Source organism: Eublepharis macularius, chromosome 8 (assembly GCF_028583425.1).
Source record: "Eublepharis macularius isolate TG4126 chromosome 8, MPM_Emac_v1.0, whole genome shotgun sequence".
Taxonomy (NCBI): Eukaryota; Metazoa; Chordata; class Lepidosauria; order Squamata; family Eublepharidae; genus Eublepharis; species Eublepharis macularius.
Window position 1 is genome coordinate 100786510 of NC_072797.1, and position 21141 is coordinate 100807650.

The 21141-nt window shown below is 39.7% G+C and overlaps 1 protein-coding gene across 2 annotated transcripts in view; it reads right to left on the reverse strand.

Annotated features, from left to right (window-relative positions):
• PIP5K1B (phosphatidylinositol-4-phosphate 5-kinase type 1 beta) overlaps positions 1 to 21141 on the reverse strand; it is a 102492-nt gene that overhangs the window by 22936 nt on the left and 58415 nt on the right. Inside the window, exons 6-11 of one of the 2 annotated variants that reach the window (XM_054986632.1) lie at positions 20511 to 20663; positions 18107 to 18406; positions 3237 to 3448; positions 2644 to 2727; positions 2485 to 2533; positions 1523 to 1607 (exon numbers count right to left, since the gene is read on the reverse strand). In XM_054986632.1, the coding sequence (XP_054842607.1) occupies positions 1523 to 1607; positions 2485 to 2533; positions 2644 to 2727; positions 3237 to 3448; positions 18107 to 18406; positions 20511 to 20663 (883 nt within the window). The remainder of the gene's footprint in view (positions 1 to 1522; positions 1608 to 2484; positions 2534 to 2643; positions 2728 to 3236; positions 3449 to 18106; positions 18407 to 20510; positions 20664 to 21141) is intronic. The other variant, XM_054986633.1, reaches the window with a different exon arrangement.

A 21141-nucleotide genomic window follows, 5' to 3' on the forward strand; every position in this document is an offset into this window, starting at 1 on the left:
TTAAGCAGTGCAAGTTCTGAACTTGTGTGTTTTTCCAAGCAGAGGGGGAATTTCAAATAAGGATGCGGGAAGCGTGCACAGATTTTCTACTTCCTGTAACATCCATGCATGCTGACTAGCATTTGTACCAGGAGAGAAGATTGGAGATGTCTTAAAGGGAACAGTTTGCATGTGGGTGCTCTGCCCACTTTGGAAAGATCATGTCTACAGTATGTAGTGTACCAATCTGCACAGGTGTATTCACAATCCTTGTGACATCTGTAACATTTAATAGGTTAAAAGCAGCCAGATACTAAGATATGCTATGCTTTCAATTCATCACTTAGGATAGGAAATTACTAACTGCTGCACTGGCAGAATCTCAGAAACAGCATGTTACAGAAGAATTCCTCCAGGATGGTGGTGGTGGTATGGATACTACACAGCTAGAAATATCAGTTCAAACATTAGAGTCTAGATGTGCTTGTCTTCACATTGCTTTGAACATGCATGGATGTGCGTGTGTGCGCATGCACATATGCATGCACACACACATGCACACACACACAGAGACTGCTTCAAAATTGCTTTTACAAGATGACCTACCTCATTTAATCCTGATTTGTTAGGACATGGCCTCAAAGGATACAGCCCCAGCCCTTAATATAAACCTCCTTCATCCCATGAGGGGACTATAAAGAAGCTAAATTCATTAGAGGCTACCTGAATTCTATGTTGTAATTGGTCATCAGTGTCTCTGTGATGTTCACTTCAGCTTGGGATGCTGACTATGCTCGGCTGATTGAGAGGTGGATATTACGCCCACACTGGGGTCTTTTCCTGCCAAAAGCTGGCTTCAGTCCCTCAACTAGATTTCAAACAGAGTAGAGTGATGCCTCTCCGTTCTTCTTCACATTCCTCCTTTGGCTCTTGTTGGCCTCTGTGCAGGAAGAAAGGTACACTCTGGCACTGTTTACTCCGAGAGATTCGCTGTCCCCTTTAGCTTTCATACCTTCTGCCATTAATGTGATGACAGTTACTTCAGCTATGGGCACAGCTACCACTTAATTGTCTGATCGCCGCAAAATGGTGCCTGAACAAGAAGCGGCTGTTTGGGGGCTCTTTCCTGACATCAGTATATTCCTCCTAACTCCTCATCACAATGACCATCCACTGACAATGCTCACAAATTCAGTCATTACACTGAAAATATTTTCAAGTGGTCTTCCTGGGAAAGTGGCAATATGTTGCCCAGCCCTAGGGCTTTTTTTCTGGGAAAAGAGGTAGTGGAACTCAGTGGGTTGCCCTCAGAGAAGATGGTCACATGGCTGGTGGCCCCGCCCCCTGATCTCCAGACAGAGGGGAGTTTAGATTGCCCTCTGTGCTGAGGGCAATCTAAACTCCCCTCTGTCTGGAGATCAGGGGGCAGGGCCACCAGCCATGTGACCATTTTCAGGAGGTTCCGGAACTCCGTTCCACCACGTTCCACCTGAAAAAAAGCCCTGCCCAGCCCTAAGTTAAGTAAGGATGAGGTGGTACCTACCCTGATTTTTTTTGAATACTCTTGAACTCATAAACTTTAAAAACCTGTCAGCATAAAAGCTTGGTCTGTGGACTGAAACTGTGTCCTACAAGACAAAACAAGAACTTAATATTAAGACAGAAAGAAAAGGGAAAGAACTCAACAACAACAGACTACATACACTATTTATGACAAATGCAATTTTAAATTAAGTTGTGAATCTTCAATAAATCATGGACATAAACTTGAATTATTGCACCTCACTGTCCACATCCATCTATGGTTGAATTTTCATTGGCAAAATGCACTACTTGTCTGAAAACCATTAAGCTTCCTAATATTTATAATCTAAATATCAAGAAAAGCTGGATTCCTCCCTCTGTTTAAACACCAAGATATTGTCTTAATGTTTACTGAGATGTTTCCTCCTGTTTTCTCTGACAGAGCCATAACATACAGAAAATTCCAAAGATAATTTGCCTGAATGACTGGCCAGCTCTTCTGCGTATGCTATTCTGCTGAGGTCTAAGGGTAACGAAGGAGGCAAAATGTGTCTCTATTGGGCTGAATTACCAACTCTCCCCAATTTGACAGGAAACAGGATTTTACCTGGCATGTATTACAGCTGCATTTTGCTAGTTAATTTAAGATGCATTTATAGTCACTCATGCCCAACTCAAACAGCTTTTGCTTACATTTTCTCTTTCCTTCCCTTGCCTTTTTCTTTCCCTCCCTCCCAAGTTGTCCCTTCCACTTTCCAAAATATATACTGTAAATTCCATAGGGGTAGAGACCTAGGGTTTAAAAAACATTGTATTATTCAGAGCAGTGCTGTATAAATAATTAAATGCATAATGAGAACGACCTCCAACAGCACAAGTGCTATAATAATACACACATTATAAATATACAATTAGGTTTTCACAGGAAGCAAGCAAGGACTAACAAAAATCAAAAATGCATATAACCTAAAACATGCTTACCCCATCATAAACAAGCGCCTTCCAGGAATGTTCCAATTTCTTTATTAACCTGATGATATGACAACAAAAATTAGCTTGGTGAAGTATGTTCCAGCTTACAAACATTGTATTTTAATTTGGTGTCTGAACAGGTATTAAAACATCACTGTTCTACATTACCTGTAAGACTGCAGGATATCAATAATGCCCATAAATAGCAGCAGTTTTTCTCCTTTGTGGCTTTTAGCAGGTATGCCTCCCATTCTGATGGCAGTAACAAAATAATTTTGAGACGTATGTTAAAAATCACCACTGAACCATACTAAACTCAATTAAAAAGAAAAACCTACGCAGCCTAGATTTAACAGTACACCACCACATGCCAAGAACAACACAACCGGACAACAAAAGAGACTAAGCATATTCCTTTTTCCAGTTTAGATATTTCACTGTGTTTTCATAGCTGAAACAGATTCAATGTATCCACACACACCCCCTAACACAATTAATCTTATTTGTTACTCATCATAGTTGCCTAGTATTATTGCTAATACTAAGAATTTAAGGGTGTACCTGCATTATCAATCTTCTTTAAAATTTTCTAGTCTACAGAGAAATACTCTAAATGTTCTCTCAAAAGGCATTGTGATTTCATATATCCTTGCATTGTTCATAAATTGAAAGACAGCTGGGCCTATTTTGGATGCAACAGTCAGGTGGAAAAACTGTTTAGAAATACTTAGCCATTTTAAAATAGATCTTTGGAAACTTACGTGTTTGTGTTTTCTGTGATGACACAGTCTCCAGTTTTCCCTGGACCCTGTATGGATTCCATTGCTGTAGAATAAAGAACTCTCTGACCTCCCGGACGTTTAGAATCAGATGCATTCTGAGAATTCTCGCCTTCTCTCTCTTTTGCAGCACTGTCTAATATGTGGATTCCAAGCAGCAAGCTATAATCCATTATTTTAAAGCTTTCCAGCACCTATTAATAAACATTTTTAGATTGAAACTAGTCATGCTGCAACAGGCAAAGTTCATAGATACAGATGTATTTTAAAAAGCAAGTAAAACATACTTGCACACACTCAACAGATAAGCAATTAATGATCTGCATCATAGGAAGTCCTATGTTAAAATATCTGACATAAAATCCAAGTAAAAAGTACAGTAATTCCTCCATCTACAGAACTGAGTGAAAACTTAGAAGAGACAGATGATAGGCAAAATAAATGAGACCAAAAATTTGAAATAAAGGTAATATTTGCACTATGGAATGCAAAGATGGCTGCACCTTGACTATGTATTCCATAAAACCTCAATAAAGTCAAATTAACATAAGCAATTGGCATGTGTAGTTATGATGAGATATGTCCTAACGTCATTTGTTAAGCATAACAGCGGAATCACCAGGCAGCAACTTTCCATCACCAGTGTGAATTCTTCTACTTCATGTGCTGATAAACAGAATGCATTTCCTTTTATTTATTTTATTTATGTCATTTATAGTTCTACCTTTGTCACTGAGACTCAAGGCAGATTACACAGTATGAGATTAGTACCATCGGTATCAAGTACATTTCAATACAGTATCAAGGACATTTCATAAACAATACCATTGGGTAAATAGATAGAAGTTTAAAAGACATAGTATTAGCAAGAATCCAATACAGAGTAGAAAAAATACTGAAGCAGAACATAACCAGTTCTAAGACTAACATTAGATAACATGGAGCACTGGTGGTACATAGGAGTACATATTTAAAGCAGCAGATAATATGTAAGGCAATATAGTGATGAAGTCTATGGTCCCTAACTCATTAGTGAAGCATCTTCCCTACAATACAGCCCTCTGGTTCCCAATGGAGGACTCTGGAGGAGGTTACCAAAACGTAGACCTGAAAAGCCAGCCCAGTACTGTGTAACTGGGAGAAACTTTGACTCCAAGCTAACAGGAAAATGTCTTTCCCAGTTTTACTATGCAAGTTCTCTGGTTTAACTGGAGACGCCATGGAGTGAACCTGGGATCCTCTGCATACAAAGCATGCTTCACCAAGCCCTGTAAATATAGCCTGAATGGTCAGAGTTGCTAGTAAGTCAGAATGTGAAGAGCTAGAGCAGTTCTTAAAATTTAATTTCTGGAAGAAAGCTCATAGTATCCTTTTCTAATTAAATAAAAGGCAATAAATGCGGTGCCAACCACATTGACTCTCAATGGTACAAATATTAAGGTAAGGATGCTATTATTTACATGTGCCTTTACTTAGATCAAATCATGTATCAATGATTAAACTAATTTACCTAATGTTAAATTACATTCTTCTATATATAATTTGGGCAGTAGTCAACTTCCAGTGCAATCCTATGCATAGTTCCTTCAGTCTAATTCCATTATTTGAATGGGTTTAGACTGGAGTAATCCTGCATAAGATTGTGCCGCTTGTATCTTAAAAAGCCATTACTTGACTTTTTTCCCGGTTGTGTCAGCTTCACTCCAGAGAAACAAACATTCATCAACTGACCTGTAGAGCTGCTGATTTTCCATTTCAGACAATGCTACAATGCTGTAATATTTGCTAATGATTTGCAGTAGCGATAAATGAGATAAACACTGTGGGCACTGACCACATTGATGCAAAATGTTTGACCCCATGTTCAGATAAATGAAACTTTTTTTAAAAAAGAGAGATAAAGTTTCATCTGCAAAACATGAATATGAAACCCAAGCATTATGCTTCTCTCTAGTTCCATTAACACGTTATATTCTCAGTGACAGTTACACTTTGTTACTGACAGATGGTTTGTTTTTTCTTCCTCTGTAGAAACAAAACATTATTTTAACATTAGAGAATGAATAGCTTATTTCAACACTGTAGCTCCAATGAATTAAACAATGCATAATTACAAATCACCCAAGTGGGTAAAGGACACATGCTGTATATAAAACTAAGCTACTGTGTATATATATATATATTTACACAGCTCCAGGATAAACATTTGAAAATACAAGCAATTGAAAAAAAAAATCTAACTTCAGCCAAATCAGAAGATAAACTTGTCTTACATTTTCATAAAAGAAACATTTATCTAGGAAGTTGTACAATGTGATGCTAGTCTGTGGTCCTCAGTTGTTGCGTATAACTAGCCAAAGGCCAGGGCAATAAGTATAAAATGGCACAAACTCTAAAATATAATATAAATGTACCCAAAATGCACCAATGCAGGATATTCAATATGCAAGTTGTGGTACCACAAGGAGAAGGTGGAATTCGGATATCCCCACCTGTCTCCTTCCAGGATGTTCTTAGAAGCTTGTGCAGCCTAATCCTCCAACCCTCACATTGTGCTCCCTTCTCCCTTTAACTGACACTCGGGTGCTTTCAATATTTCATACTGATGAGACTTCCGGTTTCCGAAGTGAGATTACAGACACCAAAGGCAGTGCTCCATCCGTAGGAGCTTGGTTTTACTTTGTTTCAGGGCTTTTTTTTCTGGGAAAAGAGGTGGTGGAACTCAGTGGTGCAACTCAGGACCGCCCAATGACATCACTTTGGGTCAGCTGGAACAAGGGGGGAGTTTTTAAAAGTTTAAATCGCCCTTAGCAAAAATGGTCACATGGCCGGTGGCCCCGCCCCCTGATCTCCAGACAGAGGGAAGTTTAGATTGCCCTCTGCACCACATGGCGCGAAGCGCAATCTAAACTCCCCTCTGTCTGGAGATCAAGGGGTGGGGCCACCAGCCATGTGACCATTTTCAAGAGGTGCAGGAACTCCGTTCCATGGCATTCCTGCTGAAAAAAAGCCCTGCTTTGTTTTAATTTCTTTTCCTAGTCGTAGCTTAGCTTAGCTGGGAGTCAGTTTGGAGTAGTGGTTAAGAGCGTGGGACTCTAATCTGGAGAGCCGGGTTTCATTCCCCAGTCCCTACTCCTCCGCTTGAAGCCAGTTCAGTGACCTTGGGTCAGTCACAGCTTCTAGGAGCTCTGTCAGCCTCACCCACCTCACAGGGTGCTTTGTTTTGGGGATAATAACGACATACTTTGTAAACTGCCCTGAAAGGGCATTAAGTTGTTCTGAAGGGCGGTATATAAATCGAGTGTTGTTGTTGTTTTATATAGTTTTAATTAGTTTTATATACTGAGGTCTACATCTGGTTGGACTTCGCAGTCAGCCAGCAGCAACAACTTTTCTTCTTTGCTCCCCTCTCCTGTTAATCAGGAGGGGAGGGCTGTATATATAGACCCTGGTTAGTTTTCTCTACCTCTATTAGTCTCTTAACTTTTTACCCTTTTTTTCAAGCTTCCATATGCTCTACACATTATATATCATACACTAATTTCTGTCTTTGATATTAGCCTTATATGAATTTATTCTGAGTACACTCTCTTTTAAAAACCTCTCCCCTTGATTCCCTTCTTTTTTTCCCTTTCCCTCCACTCCTGAGACTTATTGCTGAAGTCTCCCTTCATCCTCTCCACCCCCCTCCCAATTAGGTGAAGTGCAATTTAGAGAGCTTTTTTGGGGGGGGGGGTTGAGCTTAGTTCATTATTGGTAGCAGTTTATCACTTTTCAGGTCTTCCATCTCTTCTCTTCTTTTATTTTGAGTTTCGTTCCCTTTTCATCATCAACAAAAGGAAGAAAAAAAGTAAATTGTCTGTTTTGCGATAAGTAAGGTCATCTGCTACATTGAGGTTGTTGCCGCTCTCCCTTACTCTCGTTTTGTTACACCCTACTCTATTTTACTCACACCCTGCTCTGTTCTTAATCTATTCACAATTTGGTTTTTACTCATTTTAACTTGATTTTAAATTTGTTTTTAAATTTGTTCTAAATTTGCTTCAATTTGTTTCAAGGTTGGGACAGGAATGGATATTTATCTATTTATTTATTTATTTTTTCCTGAGTCGGGAGGTAGTAATATTAAAAGCACTAACCTTAATATAGATTGGAATACAGAATAATTACAGAAGAGTTTATTATGAACCATAAGCGTAACTGCCCCTTTGAGGACCTTATGCCTCCCTCTCCTAAACAAAGTAGGGCAGAAGATCCACTAAGATCCCACTATAATTTTGAAAATAGTTTTGAGGCCTTGCAACTGACCATGGATCACCTTCCCTCATTAGATAACAAAGATGTTGATAATGCCCACAGTCTTCTGAATGATTTCACAACTAAAGAGGCAGACACAAATTCAGATGATCTGCAAAACAGGTTTCATCAATCTGAGACACCCAAGTATGGGTACTCAATCTTGAATGTGCTAGCATCTCAAACTTACTGCAGATACTTTAAATAAAATCTATGGAAAAATAGATCATCTCTCCACTCAAATTCTAAACAGCAATTCAGAGAAAAATTGGGAGAAAGCACATAGTCTTACAAAAGACCACCCCGCCCCACTCCTGATCTCTGTAGAATTCTGTTGGATATCCATAGTTTTAGAGGGGAAGTTATTAATCGGAGTGATAAACAGCTCATAAAGGAGCATTTAGTGTTTCTTCTGAATTTACATCCTACTTCAATCAGTCTAAAATATGACAATTTGTCTAATAACCTTCGCAACTCTAGTCCCATTACTTCTTGGACTACATGAGCCCCCAAGATAACCATGCCACAACACTGACCCAAAGGTTGAAACCAGTGCTAGATATATTTTAGATCCAGAGGAGTTAACCATGTTAGTCTGTAGTTGCAAAATAGTAAAAAGTCCAATAGCACCTTTAAGACTAACCAACTTTATTGAGGCATAAGCTTTTGAGAACCACATGCCTAAGTGGGTGTCATCAACATATTGATGGCACCCAATACCAATGCCTCAGACAATCTAATTCAAAAGTATTTTAATCAAATAGATTCTAGTTTTGAAAAAGGCATGCTCAAAACTTGCAAGTTGTTGCTCACAAAGTAGATTTCTGGCTCACTACACCGCTTAGAAGAAACATTGCTGCCAGATAAGGGGTGGGGAGGCAAGTGAGTCTGAACTGCAGGAGTGCTCCTGGGGGGCTGTCACATCCTGCATGATGACGTCGCTTCCTGGAAGTGACATCATTGTCCAGTCCAGTTACCAGGGGTGCTACCTCCTGCCAGGAGTTACCCCAGGTGCTGGCAACCCATGCTATGCTACTGAGTTCCACCCTGGACAGAGGAACACAACTAAACCAGCTAACAATGACAACAACAATAACAACAGCAACAACAATAATTATAAGAGTATAGAACTTGCATCACAATCATACCAAAGAGTTTACTGTCTATAGCTATAGGCCATCACAAATTTTCCAAACATCAACTAATAAACAGTTAAATCCAGTATCACAGTTTGAAAAGGTTAATTAAAATTAATTAAAACAGTACAGTATATCACACTATCCAAGGAATCACGAAACAGCCTCATTCAATACCACCTTAGACCTTATCTGTTTGGCTGCAAGTGCAAACTGAGAGACTCTGTAGAACACATGGTTATCAGTGCCAGATAACAAAAACACAATCTTCTCAATTTCAGAATATGTGTTTGTGACTGATAGGATTCTGGCCAAGAATTTAGCTCTGGGTACACTATATAATGGACGATAAAGTAGGTAGTGGGAAAGGTTCTCCGCTGTAGATAATCCACAAATGCAGCTGCGGTGTTCCATAGGGATGTGAGAACATCACAATCATACAATAAATCCCATTCTAGAGAGACAAGCAAGCAACTTATGAAGAAACCATAAAGCTTCATAAAGCCATGGGAGGGATTATTCCCTTCCTTGTAAAGAAACTTTCTTATGACCCTTCGACATCTGACTCTTCAGTTCCAAGCCCTCTTGAACCAAAAATTCAAATCCGCTCTGTGAATCTGAATGTCCCTTTTTGAGTCAATCAAATTGAAAATGCTACTCCTGATAGTCAAAAACAATACGCTTGTAGTAATATTAAAATACTAAGTTGGTATGTGGCCAGCTGGAATACCAAATGTCTTTTTTCCAAAGTTAACTTTTTCCTATCTACTTTTGACATTATTTCAATACAAGAGACTTGACTAAGTAACAGGACATATTACCTTCTCTAAGGAGGCCCAAAGGGAGGAGAATGGAGGGAGGCTGAGAGGTGGGTTGGCCTGCCTCATTTCATCTACCCTTAATATTTCCGAATTGGAAGTGGTGGCCTCTTTTGACCCAACTTTGGCTATCTTGATAACGATTGGTTGATTTTTCTTTTATAATAATGTCAACCCTATATTCCTCCAACTCAAAATCAACATATTCTTACCAATTACTGGACCTCCTTTTTGGAAATGTATGATAATCTGTCCCATCAGTTTAAGAATTACCCAATTCTTATTGCTGGGAACCTCAACGCTAGAATCAGTCAAGCAATGTGTCTGGTTCAAAAAAACGGCTATGTTGTGGGCTAGAAGAAACCATCTCCCCTTATCTGTATAATAGGTTCTCCAAAGATAAGGTAGTTAATGCTGCAGGCCTCAAATTGTTTGATTTTTCCATGCAAACAGTTGGTTATCTTAAATGGACAAAGAGAAATTGATGGAGGTGATTTCACTTTCTTTGGTCATAAGGGCCCAGTTTGATTGACTATTTTGTTATCACAGCAGATCATTTCAATCTAGTGGTTTGACAGTGAATGCAAATTCTTAGAGAATTCATCGAAAACATTGTGAATTTAAAATTTAATTTATAGTCCCTTATTAAGAATTAAAAGTAACAAAGAAAAGCAAAGAAAAAATAAGGAAGGCCTCAGTCAAGCTAGGCCCTAGAGCCAGGCAAAGGCCTGAGACTAGGGTGGGGTGCAGTGGAGGAAAAAAGGCACCCTCACCTAAAGACCTTCCCAGCAAGGCCAAGAGCTGAAAACAAGAGGCTTTTCAGTCTCTTTTAAAGCAGCAGCAGCCAAAAGCTCAATTCCACTCTCTCACTCCAATCCCAGTAACAGGTCCACCATCTCCCTCCGTCTACTGGGACTGAAAAACACGAGGCAGAGAGCTCTGCCTTATATAACAAATGCTCACATAGAGTTTGTGAAAACTGTGGCCCCACATAATATGTTTCACGAAACACGAATCGGCCCAGTTCATCATGAAATTTGACTCGTTTTTCGGTTCATGCCCATGTCTAGTAAACTGTTTGTTGCATTCACAGATCTTAAGAGAGCTTTTGACACCATATCTGGGAGCAGAATATGGGGAAAACTGGAACGCACTTCAATTGATAAAAGATTGCTCCGGCTAATAAAAAATCTCTACTTCTCATGTGTGGCTCAAGTCCACTGTGGAGAAAAGGAAGAACTTACGGAATGTATGTGCCTTGACAGAGGAGTGAAGCAAGGTTGTCTTTTAGCTTCTTTATTTTTTAATTTGTATTTGAATGACCTTGCAACAGTCCTTTGAATGACCTTGCAACAGTCCTTTCCTCAGAAGAATCCTATGTATCTATCTTCAAAGGCATTACATTTACTTCTCTATGCAGATGATGCAATTCTTATGTCCCACACTCAGGTTAGACTGAGAAGATTTTTAAAGCTCAAAATACTGTAAAGATGAAGAACTCAAGATCAGCTATTCAAAAAGAAAGGTTATGGCCTTCTCCAAAGCCAAGAAAATTGCTCCCTCAGTCTGGAGAATTGATAGTGTCCAATTAGAACAAGTCCCCAAATTTCTATACCTGGGGATGGTCGTTGACTCCCACCTTAACTGGAAATCTCATTTTAAATTTGTAACCAACAAAATTAAACCTTTGATATCTATGACTGAACAATTATTTTTTCCAAGGGAGGCAAATACATCCCAGAAGATCTCCATGTATTTAATATGAAAATAATTCCACAACTCCTTTATGGAGTTTTAGTATGGATTCTCCGAGAATTTAGATTATCCACTTTGCTATTTTCTGCGACACATCACAGGAGCCCCAAAATATATAGCTGGGATAGCCTTAAGATTAGAACTGGGTCAGGGCTCTATTGAAGCCAAGGCATGGCTGCATGCATTCAAACACAGGCTAAAGGGTTTCTTCTCCACAAAGAAGGATGGTCTGCTTTGCGAGCTAAATCAAGACCAATACTACTCGCACTGGATGCAAGAAATAGATAAGAAACTATCTAGCCTTGGTTTAGTAAAGGATGATATATTGAAACTTGGGAAGAGTGAATCTTTATCAGCCATCAAGAAATGAGTAAAAGATCTGGCTCAGTTACATGTGCTCAGAGAGTATGCTCAACCCAGTTCTTTGGCATTCTTCTACCTCCAACAATCCCAGCCTACATTAAACTCTTAACAGCTCCTCACTATTGCAGAGCATTTATGCTCACATGTGTGAATGCTGCCCCTTCATCGGTTTTACATGGGAGATCCTGTAATATAACCTCTTTGGATAGACTTTGCAAATGCAACATGGAAAAGGTCTATAATTCTTATTGTGAACTATGGATTACTCCTATTTTAAATAAACTACCTCCTATTGTACAAAAAGACAATATAATCCCTTATTTGCTGGAGGACAGAGACCCAAGGATCACACTGGCTTTGGCCAAGTATCTTTCCTCCATATTTTCCTTAAAGAAATAAAGATAATTGGATCAAAGGAGCTGGATAGGAAAGGAAATATTTTATACTTCCCGGTGGGCAATAAGAGCATTTCTTGCTCTTCAGGTCATTTTCTTTTTTGGGGAGGGGGGTGTCTTTTAAAAATTTTTACACAGTAATATTTTCCTACATACCTGGGGAATTCCCTGGTTTGTTCTACTGCCTACTGACAGGCACTTGCTATTAGAGGGGATGACCACAATATAACACACAAATACTACCAAGAAAAAATACCGCTGAAAGGAATGCAAACATTTCAGGGTTTTATGATTAAACTGAGAAGGTTTTAAGAACCATTTTTACACAGATCTTTGCTGAAGATAATCCATTGTGCCTCTGAGGCAGCATCAGTCTAATTTTAGCAGTCACAGTATTCTAAGGACCAAATTACACTTGACACTGGGGATCCATGACTAGGATTCCACTGTGGATTTCAGCTGATAAAAAGAGCCACATGAGACCTGATATGTGCTGGGGCTGTGGAAGTAGGATTAAGCATAATATGTCTTGAGAGCCAGTTTGGTGTAGGGGTTAAGAGCGTGGGACTCTAATCTGAAGAGCCACGTTTGATTCTCTACTCCTTCACTTGAAGCCAGCTGGGTGACCTTGGGCTCGTCGCAGCTTACTGGAGCTCTCTCAGCCCCACCCACCTCACAGGGTGTTTGTTGTGAGGATAATAATGATAACATACTTTGTAAACTGTTCTGAGTGGGCATTACGTTGTCCTGAAGGGTGGTATATAAATCAAATGTTATTATTATTATTATTACCTTTTGCCCTGCCTGGGCTTAAAGCAGCTAAGGAAACTTCAATTAGGAAAACTGAAAAAGAGTTTAAGGTAACCTTCCCCAGCACTAGAACTCCAGTCTATATTATGCTGCTGAAACACCTATCATGAGCTTAGTAGTTAAAGGACCCTTGAACACTATGTAGTTTAGTTTGGCCTACTGTATTTTTATCTCAGCTTCTTCCAAAGAGCTCAGTGGTGTACATGGTTCTCTATTCCACTGTAACATCCTTAACTCCCAATAAAAGATAATCAAAATTGATTATTAAAAGCTTTTACTATATTAGCTTCTCAATTTTGAATGAAAATATATCTAATTATACGATGCCATAATCCCAAGAATGATGGGTTCAGCTTTTGAGTGAAATACATAAAGTAAACCAACAGAATATTTCCCCCCTTAGTTTTTAAACTAAATCAGGAACTCAGAGTTTGGAACAGCTCCTGACAAAAGTCAAAAGCTGTCCTAAAACAGCCAAGGTTATCAGCATCATTAAGACATGTTCCTCAATACTACACGAAGAATTAATAACAGTGTGCTCATATACCACTTTTCTAGACAGATTAGTGCCCCACTTAAAGAGTGGTGAGCAAAGACAGTGTTACTCTTATCCCCATAATTCAGCTGGGGAGCTGGGCTGAGAGGAATGGCTTACCCAAGGCCACCTACTGAGCTCATGGCAGTTGAGGAAATCAAATCATCAGAGTGCCGATTCAAAGCCCAGCCACTTAACCACTATGCTACAGCAGATCCCAATACCAATATCTAAAGTTAACTTTGGGATCCCAAGCAATCTCATAATTTGTTTGGTCTGAAGAGGTGCTTCTGGGAGGTTCTCCTACATCTAGACTTCCAATGGAGGAAGCACTTCCTAATTAGGAACATGAACGGTAACTCTTCTGGTTATTTTATTTTTAGTTATTTTATCAATTTTTGTTTAGATTTTGCACTTGAACCAGCTGGAATATTTCATATGGAGGAAACAAATATATATTTATTAGGGTAAATTGCCTATTTATTAAATGTACTTAAAAATCAAACTATATTACCACATAAATATTCAGACTCCTTTCTTATCGTACTTCATTACTGCACAGGCAATAAGGGGAAAGGATATGAAGCTTTCAATACTGCTTTCCAGAACAATGCAGTGCACAACTAGCAAATCGCACTAGTGGGATGAAGTAAATGAAGGAGAGGGACAGAAAGAGAGAGAGACACTCAGAGGGAGAGAGTATAAAAAGTGTGTCTATTTAAAAGGAGAGTCTCGAGTTGAAAAGTTTGAGGAATTTGGTTTAACAAGGTACGGTAATATTTGGTTTCAGATGTTAGCTGAGGTTCTCTGGGGGGAAAAGGTCCTAATTCTTTGCAGCAATGTGTTTTGTTTGGGAAAGAAGTCATCTACTATCTCTGATACAAAACTAACATCTGTACAAACTGAGACTGTATCCTGCTGGTACATATACTGCTTTAGGGCTTACACTAATCAGAACTTTTTGCCCAAATATTTAAACACACCAAGCAAAACATTCTTCCAAAGCCAGGGATTAAAAAGACTTATATGTGGAATAAGAGAGAGAAAATGCAGTGACATTTGATATCCTATTGTGATAAAAAACATTTCCTAAATGTTATGCGGATACATAGTAAGTGTGGAGTTTGCACAAAGAAAAGGAGTTGCTGCTCCCGGTTCAAGGGAACAGAGGCTGAAGCCAGACAAGCAACAGAAAAGGAGCTCACAGCTCATGTGCTGCCAGCTCTCACTTCATGTTTGTCTCTAGCACATTAGTGCAGTGAATGCTAAAATGTCCTTCTTTCCCATCCTTATTGTTGCTTCCTAAGCCCTTCACGTTTGGGTGTCTCAGATCTGGCACTGCCTCTACCATCTTAAGCTATGTGTTTTGGGCTTTCAACAGAAGCAACGGTAGCAACCAGAGAGGTGTGCGGTGAGGGACAAAAATAACACACGAGTATTCGATTTATTCGTTTGAGAGAAGATTAATATAGAAAGAGATGGCGCCATGTTTGAACTACTCCATTTCTATATTATGATTGTCATTAAATTGAGTATTCTGTTGGAAAAGAAACCTGGACTAATGACAGCTCATAGTTCTGAAGAGCTGCAAAGACCTTGTAATCTTTACTGTCTGCAGTTCATGGAAGAACAACACAGAACTTCAATGCAACCAGTCACCAGGACTCCTGTGGCCTATAAGAGTGCATTCAGGAGACTAGGCAGGAAAGATTTTACAAAAGGTGGCTCCTCTGTTCTTTTGGGACTGAGGATGTGGGTGAGCAGGCAATATTTTGGGCGGACAAGTCTTTGGTTGCACAGTCCCACATAGTTTCCTATTAGCATATCAGGTCAACTATACTGACGGTAGCAATACTTTATCCCCAAGTTTTATAAAGTTAAGAATTTCTTGAGGTTTTTTTTCCAAGTATAGCAGGGATACTCTATTTTTCCAGATATTTATACCCCACTTTTTTCCACAATGGGGGCCCAAATCAACTTATATCATCATTCTCCCCTCCTCCATTTTAGCCTTACAACCACCACCCTGCAGTGAGAGAGACTAGCCCAAGGGCACTCCACAAGCTTCCATGGAAGAGAGGGGATTTTATCCTTTTCTGTCTCTCTAGCTACTAACTATATAGAATTCATGTCTTCGACATATGTAAAGCTCTGCATGTGCTGTGCACAAGGGGGGGGGACCAAAACAGTTCTGTTTGCATCATACAAATGCATACCCCAAGCAGCTTCCAAGAAATTCACATACATACAACACACACACAGAAACACAGAGGCCTTTTTTTCAGGGGGAATGCACCAGAATGGAGTTCCGACACTTCCTGGGCATTTGGGACTTGTCATGAGAGGGAAGAAGAGGGGAAGAATGTTATTATGAGAACCCACACTTTTTTTTTAAAAGAAAAAAAGCACTCTGTGCGTGTGTGTGTGTGCGCATCCAAATACAGATTAGAAGGCTCTTTAAACATTTAATCCTGTAACCTATTTTAGATGCTTAGTGGACAAACCTAGAAGAGATATACAAGAAGCTCTTCACACATTATGTCAAAAATTACTTTCTCTTATGCTTTTAAAATCTGATCTTCTCACTTACATAACTTTGGGGATGTTTTTGAGATGTGGGGTGCCATGTAAGCCGCCTGGGATGTTTTTAGTGCAGTTTTTAAATACAGTATTATATGATCACTACCAATGTTTTATTACATTTTTATTATATGTATTCATATCTTGTGACTCTGCTCTGAGCCCGCTTGCAGGGAGAGGGGATGATAAATATAACAAAATACATTTATTTTCATTTTTCTATATACAGATTACTTAACAATTAAACTTAGGACATAATAAGAGTTGAAGGAGCAGATGCGTTTCCAGAGCAGATATTCTGATGCATTCTGTATAATCACTAACTGCTTGAGCTCACATAATATTCAGCGTTAAGAGTCTGGGAGGAACACATCATCCTTTGTTAGGAAAACATCTGGATGAACATACAGCTGATCATTAGATCTCCAACTTCTTACTCAAAATGGAAACAGAAGGTAACCTTCAAGTTCAGCAACAGCGCTTTATGTTCCTACACATCTTTGTAAAATCATCCCAATTGTTACAAAGAGCACTTTTTAAAAAGCAGTAGCATGCTCCTACAGTGGCAACTGGCCTCAAACTCAGTATATGTATGCATAGTATCCCTCCCCCCCCCAAAAAAAAACAGACAGATAAGGACACCATGATGCTCCACACATGAGAATACAGAGAATGCAGAGATTAGCCTGGAAGATGGTCCCCTACCTTGACATGGCCAATCTGGCCACCTGGATCCATGCCACAATAACATTAAGGGAGACATATTTCTCTCCTCAAAGTAGTGGGTGCAACTTTAGTGGGTGCAGAACACCACAGCTTGATTATTATCAGGAGCTAAGTGGAGCATGCATATCACTCCCATTCTGCAGGCCCTTCATTGGCTACCCATCAGTTACTAGGCTCAGTTCAAGGTTTGGATTATCACAGGCAAAGCCCTTCATGACCTTGGTCCCTCATACCTGTAGGGCCACCTCTCTTCCTATGCTCCACCATGGCAGATTCACTCATCTAAACATGGCCTTCTGCAGATGCCACCCTGCAAATGGGCAAAATCAACAGCTGTCTGTACACATGTGCATTCTCTGTGATGGCCTTATAGAACGGCCTGCCTGAATTGGTCAGAAAAACTTCCACTGTCCTGGCTTTCCACAAATTATGCAAAACCAAATTATTCAGGAAAGTTTTCTTATACATGTGATAGAGCTGTACTGTAAGGTAACAATTCAGAGAGAGGTGCTGGTGACTGCAGACTACTGTACTACTACTGTGTACTGTCTGTTTCCGTAAGTATGCTCTTACTGAATAGTTCTGTGCTGTTTTATGTTTTGTTTCAGCGTTATTTTCCCTTCAGCTCTGTATTGGATTTCTTCTTTTTTCAAATTTCTATAATCCCTTCCCTATTTGAATGGCCCGGCAAATCCACCTTGAGTCTTATAGACAAAGGTGGACTATAGATAACATAAGTAAATAGATAGCCCAGGTGAACTTGATCTTGTCAGATCTCAAAAGCTAAGTATGGTTGGTCTTGGTTAGCAATTGGATGAGAGTCCTCCAACAAAGACCAGGGTTGCAGAGGCAGGCAATGGCAAACCACCGCTGTTAGTCACTTGCCATGAAAACCCTGCCAGGGGCCGCCGAAAGTCATCTAAGACTTGAGGGCACTCTTCACCACCAAAGATAACTAGAAACTAGAGGATAAGTGTCTTTGAAAGTAAGTAACGAGACTGTATACTGAACGCTGAAATAAAAGATAACCAGTGTACAGAAATCAAAAGTGGAACAATATTTGCATGCAGAAAAAATAAGATGGGTGGTAGAACGATGAACAGAACAAGAGGTTTAAAAGTGGTTAATGGAAGATTTATTATAATCTGTTCAGAACAAGACAAAGTAAGGCGTAATTAATTAGACAGAGTGGGGAAAAGATGATGAAAAATAAACACGACATGTATACTTTGACAGGTAAGAGAAAACCAAGACAAAACTATGAAAACACAGCACGGCCAAAGACTACCACTTCTGCTACATGTCTGTTGTCCTTTCTTTTATGTTGTGACTTTCCCCTTTATACTGTTTAAAAGCAGCAATTATCTTTCTGCAGTGTTTACCTAGATATACAAAAGCAGGATCATGGTCTAAACAACTATAGAAAGAGTTCACTTACTCGACAATCCCTCTGTAATGTTTTCATCAGTGCAGTATAGGTTTCTGAGTCAAAATATAATCCTTCATGCATGTCTTGCAAGAAGTCCAAGTCTTTAAAGGTGGGATTAGACTTCTCTCTCTCTTTCCTGGATGCTCTCCTTTTGTACGTGGAGCCTTTCAAGTCATAGTTGAAATGCATTTTCAGTGCCCGAGGCAGAATATTGTTCATCACAACTATCCTGATATTAATACCTCCTGACTGAACACAATAGAGTCCATAAAATTTTGGTAAGAGTGTCCTTGGATTCTGGTTGAGATTCTTTAAAAAAAAAAAACACCAAAGATGGCAGCATTACAAGTGAACCATACTAACATCAGCTACATCAAACTGATTAACACACACACAATTGTCAGAAATTTAGTAGTAATTTTCAGGACTACCAGTTACTTTGTTACTAAAGTTAAAAACATTTTAAACTTTAGTGAATGGTTTGCCTGATAGTTTGGGTCGGTGAACGCATCATACTCCAAAATACAGAGAATGGAAGACAGTTACCAGATTGCAAACTCCTCCCCACACAGCTTGAATTGCACTCGCCTTAATCATAGTTAAATATTTTATTGGCACTGACATTAAGCAGTGCAAAAACTAACCAGAGTTCCCCCCCTCAACCAGTTTCCATGATCATCTCTCAGATCCCGGTTAAAAGAAAAACCAGGTTAAGTGATAATGGAGGTTAATGTTGGTATTAATGTAACCCTTAATGGTTCAAGATTACAACCAGGGAGGAATTCTCGCTGAGGTGAGTATATTTAATCCTATGTCAGCTCCAAACCTCTCAACCATAATGAAAGATCAGGAGTAGCTTATCTATCCAATTCAGAGCAGTATATTTTTACAAAAACAAGACCCTACATAGTTAAATACTGGATGGTCGAAAAAGGCTAGAACAGACAACTACTGCAATGGGGTCATTCCAAATTAGACATAATGGGTTAGTGGTACTCAGTCCATGGCTCATGGAGCATTATATTCACAATTATCATCCATCAAAAGAGCCATATGCCACCCAACCAAACAAATCCATACAATAATGCAAGATACAAATATTAAGCATGTAACTATAACCAAGAGGTTTTTTAAAAAAATCCCTGAGTATCTCTGAACATGTACAGCTGTCTCTCCCCACCATTTCTGATACCCTTGTGTATTCAGAATGAGAGGAAGGCTTTCCTCTTCATCTTCTTGCTGTTTCCTTAGCATGAGGAACAGCCGCTCCGGTGAGACGGTGAGACTACCAAGATTCCTAGAACAGAGCAAGCTGGCCATGGAGAAAGGGGAGTAAAACCACTACCCCCCCCCCCGTGGGCAACTTGTTCTTTTTCTGGGTGGCTTTTATGGTGGTGGTTTTACTCTCGCTTCCCTATGCCAGCTTGCTCTCTTACTGGCAGGTGCCCAAATGCTGAGATGACAATGGGAGAAGGGCGGGAGATCGCTGGAGAGGATGGACCCTTTATTTTCATCCACGACACAAAACCTGCAGTTGAGAAAAGTCTGCAGCTTACCTGTCCTCCAGTACCTCCACTAGTGGCTGTTTCAAGGTGCAAACTCCCTGCCAACCATAAGCTGCACAGGGCTATGGCCGTTCCTACTTTCCTAAAACATGGGTTGGATGTCACAATGGAGAAGAGTCCTCAGAAGAGCCACAGCTGGCATGTCAAAGAGCCATATGTGCAGGACTTTTTTTCAGCTGGAATGTGGTGGAACGGAGTTCCAGCACCTCTTGAAAATGGTCACATGTCTGGTGGTCCCGCCCCCTGATCTCCAGACAGAGGGGAGTTTAGATTGCTCTCTGCGCCACTGGAGCAGCGCGGAGGGCAATCTAAACTCCCCTCTGTCTGGAGATAAGGGGGCGGGACCACCAGACATGTGACCATTTTCACCGAGGGCGATTTAAACTTTAAAAAACTCCCCGCTTGTTCCAGCCGACCCAAAGAGATTGTGTGGTCCTGTGCTGGTAACCCACTGAGTTCCACCACCTCTTTTCCAAAAAAAAAAGCCCTGCATATGTGGCCCCTGAGCCACTGAGTGAGTAAGTAACAGGTCAAACCTATGATTTATGCTGCTAGCACTCATATACATAAGACAGAAATGCAAGAACGATCTTACAAATTGTAATGGTAGCTCACACAGGTAATGCCATGAATACATATACCAGCTTTTAAGATCAGGATGTCAGTTTATTAAGCTTAAATTTTAAAACATAATTCATTTCACATGTTATGAAGCACAAAATCAGTATTAAAATCCACAAGAAAAATGGGCAGTGGTTGAGCACTTTGTTAAACGGATCAGTAAAAATTAACTAAAAGAAAGAAAGAAAAACCAAATAGGAAAAAGCCTGGCACTTGAACATATTTACCATATAGTAGCCAGGCAACAGCTTCTGAAGGAACTCGGCTTCTTTGTGTTGGACTGTTTTGATTATGAACTCATCATCACTAGTGACAAAGAACAAGGATCCGCTGGCTCCAGGATTGGATAGTTCTATTAGAGGTTCACTGCAAATTGAATACTGAACATAGAGGGGAAAATGTTAATGACGCTATGGGTGACAGCAATATAAAAGTTATTTTTTTAAAAAGTAGGTTAAGCATGAAAGGCCCCGGTGTTTAAACATTCTACAATACTCAGTTACTTTAGAATGGCAAGCCCATTTAGAACTGATGAAGCACAAACAGGCTCACCCAGATCTGACAAACTTTCTTTTCCACTGTGTTTGGAGAGAACTGGCATACGAGAACCCCAGAAGACTTTTCAGGTACTACTTAAAACCTTTCCTTATTAAGTGTATTTCTTCGGCAATGCCTCTTGTGCAAGACTAATTAAAACCTACAGAGCCTGCAAAGGCACAACTTTTCTTTCTTTCTTGCATAATTCTTAGTTTTTGCTATAGGACATGTGAAAGGAGACATTCCAGGCAGATAGAATCCATTGGGAGGAGCCTCATTCGCCATACAGGGTTGGGTTTAGTCGTTTTGCCTTCATGAATC